The 4364-nt window shown below is 33.4% G+C and overlaps 1 protein-coding gene across 1 annotated transcript in view; it reads left to right on the top strand.

The window, feature by feature from the left end:
* The first annotated feature begins 1736 nt into the window (after positions 1-1736).
* The window catches only part of LOC117167676, a 57871-nt gene continuing 55243 nt past the window's right edge, over positions 1737-4364 (top strand). Inside the window, exon 1 of the mRNA XM_033352788.1 lies at positions 1737-2018. Coding sequence (XP_033208679.1) covers positions 1961-2018 — 58 coding nt within the window. The 5' untranslated portion in view covers positions 1737-1960. The remainder of the gene's footprint in view (positions 2019-4364) is intronic.

The raw sequence follows: 4364 nt of genomic DNA, 5'->3' as shown, positions 1-4364 counted from the left end.
ATTTTCGTGAAACAAATTTTTAATAAGTTAATTAACGATAATATAATATTTAGCTATCTACATAAGTAAATTATTTTCAGCTTATTTTTTGATAAATATTGATTAGAATTAGTTGAATATACAGAATATAACATAAATAACATCGAGTTGGAACTAACACTCTAGGCCATAGTTAATGATTTTAATCAAAAATAGTATTTTTGTGGTAAAGTAAATAAAAATTTAAAATAAATATTGCTAATATACCGTTACAGATTCAACTATTTCATATACATTTAACAATGAGTTTATATTCTTTGACTCTATAAACTGTCTTAAAAATTCAAAGTTAGTAGTGCCCTATTTACAGCTGACTCCGAAGATACCAATTTTATGTTGGAAAAGTCATGGCCAATGGACATTTCTTCTGTATAATAGATATGCGAAATGATTGCACAAATAATTTTGTATGCAAGTGATAGAAGGATTGGTTTAAAGTAGAAGACAATTTTGCGTTCGATAGCTTTATTTCTCATTCTAAATTTTTTTTAAATATCATGGATGTTTTAATTTAGGCGTTAGATCCTCAGCAATTTTTTCATAATTCTGCTGATGCGCTCCATTGTTGTTATGTTCCATTTCACGTTGAATCTACATAATAAGTACCATAAATCTAGGTCTGGCTACTAAACACGAAGATATGTATGCGGGATGAGTCAAGTGAAACACAGCCCTGGTCGCTTCGTGTTTCTTTACTTCTCTTATGTTGCATCTCATTTCGTAGACAATCTCAATTCGTAGACAGATGGAGAAAAGCAGACGTATCTATATACGTTTTTGATCGTTGAAGCTCGATGCAAGTCTCATAGACTTTTATCGAATAGTTCTTTGTGCAGACTTTTTCGGACTGTATTAGGAAACAAATTTCAAAGAAGGTAAACAGTGAAACCCTCCAGGTAGGCCGTTGGCTGTAACTCACAGTCAATCCTGAGGTATCTAAAGTTCTGCAAATCAATTGAATCTTCTATTAAATATCATAATGATCCAATTTCCAGAATCAAAAAATCCAACTTCATGATCCTAGCAACCAACAGTCTTTTTGTTCTCTTTTCAAATATCTCACTAAATATAAATGAATCGTTTACTTGTAACTGTCCACTGATTTTAATACTAAATCTGGGCCATTTTAATCAAATGAGCATCAATCTACTGCAAATTATTTTGATCCAACTTTAAGATTAAAATAATACCGCGGGATTTTCTATGCTCGCCTTACTGAAAGAAAATATTAAACTCACAATTTCGAATGAAACGTAACTTTTAAAATTGTTCTGAACCTTTTTTAAAACTAAGCTAAGCGTATTGAAAATATTAGCAACTCTCTACATTCCCCGTGACTAATTCATCCTCTTAACATATAAATTGTCGCTTTAGCAGGACATTGCTTCGTGAAATTCAATTTAATCTCTTTAGAAACTCTCCAGTGTTCGAGATACAGGCTCTGAAGGAACCGTCGAGGTAAACAGAAAACAGGGGCGCGAAAAGGATAGCCTGCGAAATGAGGATGTGCAAAAGGAAAGTGGAGAAGGATCTCGAGGGGGCTTGGTTTTAGATGGTTGATGTCGTCGCAAAGGGTCACAGATGCAGAGGGGTTGTTCACAACGAAATTCTATGCGCGGGCGCGTGTGGATGGCGCAAACTCTTCGACCAACATCCCCATCAGTTCCAAGTCAGATGTTGCATCTGAAAGTAGTTCACCGCAAGGAATGATATCCACGTGCTAACCCATGCCAAACGTGTTCATACAAATCCTTCATTCCGTATTTTCAACGAACAATTAGTTAATAATAAAATTGATTATATTAATATACAAAATTAGTTAAACTAACCAAACAAATTCGAGTTAATTAAGAATGTTTTTTTAAAAGAATGTGAATGGTGTGTCTTCATCTACACGCAATGAAGAAGACAAACAGCAGAAATGGATGACATGAAAAGGCCAATCGATTGGATTATTTATTTCTTCCTTTTCATTGGAGGTAATTATTTTTGAAATTTTTAACTTGTTTATAGTCTTTCATCAGTGTTATTAATTTTTATTTTTAGCATATTAAATGTACATAATTATTAAAAATTCTATTCATCGTATCAAGTATGTATACTACATAACATTTATATATTATATTTATTTTTAATTTGATAATGAATTCCAATCGTGAAATTTTTTTGGGAACTAAGGTGTGAAAAATTCAGAATACTAGTAGGGCATCGACTGTTGAAAAATGCATTAGAAGGCTTTTTCAATCTGCACATGCTGCAGCGAAAGCTACTTCGACATTTTCACTTCCTCCTTCATCCCCCTTTTCCCCCCATTCGAAAGCGGTCAACGTCCTCTTTCGGTAATTCTTCTATTTCGCCAAGGGAATTTCCGGAATCATCCGAGCTTCATCCTCCCATGTGTACCGTTATCGTTAACGAACGATTCCCTCCTGATTTTATCGCATACCGCTTATTCCCACCTAGCAAGACGCATAATAGTACCCGCGATTTGCCCATCAAGTTTAATGCGCGCTGGAACAAGAGTTACCATAATAAACTTCAATTTATGAGACAAATAAAAAAAAGCGCAATGAAAAAAGACGCTTTTCAGCTTGACCATACGAAAACGAGTGGGATTGTTAAGGTGAAAAGTTTCGTTGATTTCATTTGAATTCGTCTTTAATTGAATTTAATTCCTATGAGTTCACTTGTAAGTTTTCAATACCCGTCTTTTCAATTCAGTCTAACTAAAGTAATTCAATTAAATTCTTTGAATTTACATCAATCTCTCCTCCAATTCCTTTTAATTTTCCTTTATCTTGTGAAAAGTGAAAAAACATCGATATTTCGTAACAAGAAACATTCGCAAGATAAAAGAATAGCATGAACGTCTAATTTTAATCTAATGAGCCTCGTTACCATTCCCTTGTGAACGGAAATGAATTCATGTTTCAGCTATTCCTTTATTCATTGCTCATAAATTATTCCTTGATTCTGATTTTGTATGAGGTGGCTGAGAAAATAAGAGGGAATTACAACTTAATTACAGATTTAGGATGTGATGCTTATAATTCAGACACCTTTCGAAAACCTCATGCTTCCAAATAGAAAGATGGGATAAAAAGTAAGGAAGAAAGTTAATCACAATCAAAATAAAAACAAAAAGTAGAGTGTTGTTAAAGAATGTAATTAGGAAACTTCTCTACGTTATTACTATTTATACACCTACTCCAGAATTAAAAATAAAAAAAGATTACTTTTTACTTGAAAGTCTGAAAGAAGCTAGCTTTTAACCAACAGAGATATCTACTTAATTTATTTCTGGCAGATATTGGTCCCGACATATACAAACGTACACGCCCTCGTAAAAAAGGATTTTCTCAGTCACTTCAAAGGATTTTACGAAGCTGGACAAAAGAGACTTACCCTATCCAATATCCACGATAGTTTTGCCCTCCAGTGTTCCCTTACCATGTTTTCATTCACTTTTATTCAAGAAAAGAAGCTTTACGTCCGAAATGCAGCTTTTGAAAGCAAAAGGTTTTGCGATATATAGACATTTTCAAAATATTTAAGGGATAATGAAAGGATGAGTTGCATAACAGGTGAGACGTGCATAATTGAACGAGAAAAGTTATTGCTTCTTACGTTTTGTAAGTAACATCTGAAATAATTCTCTTTTGTTAATTGAAATTTTCAAAAGAACTAAAAAACTCGCTATGTAGGACACAATCACAGAAGGTGTAAGAAGCTACTGATCCGGAATTTTAAAAAGATTTACTCTTAGCTAGGGCAACAAAAAAGAAAGTTCCATTTGTCTCGTTATAGCGGACGTGTTCCTTTATAACACCGAACTGCCGGGCATCAGCATGAAATAAAGAATAAGAAAATTGTAGTCGGCCAATACAGAAGTCATATTATTGTAAAGAAATAACAGCAGCTTAGTATTAGAGATCATATCATTGACTAAACATAACTAAAAAAATTCAAAGCCCCTATGTTTTCGCACAAACATATTTAAATTATAAAAGAGTAATTTTGAAATGAGATTATCAGAATCAGTTACAACACTTTCTGAGAATTTTCGCGATACAAATTTGAATTACATGAACATATTTTTGCTAGTTCTAAAATCATTCGTTTTTGAGGAAGATAGGGGAGAACAGTTTTCTTGCAACACCCACCTCAAAAGTGTGGATTTCCATGCCTCTAAATGATATGCAAAGTACTTCAATCCTGCACACTGAGCAAGAATAATATTGGTGCATGTATGCTTTGAAACACATCTATTTTTCGAATCGACGCAATGATGCGCTCGCGCACGTTATGCATAAGTGACCAATTAT

The sequence above is a fragment of the Belonocnema kinseyi genome, chromosome 2 (genome assembly GCF_010883055.1).
Source record: "Belonocnema kinseyi isolate 2016_QV_RU_SX_M_011 chromosome 2, B_treatae_v1, whole genome shotgun sequence".
In the NCBI taxonomy this organism is placed as follows: domain Eukaryota; kingdom Metazoa; phylum Arthropoda; class Insecta; order Hymenoptera; family Cynipidae; genus Belonocnema; species Belonocnema kinseyi.
The sequence above is the reverse complement of the archived record's forward strand: the minus strand, read 5'-3'. Positions and strand labels throughout refer to the sequence as shown.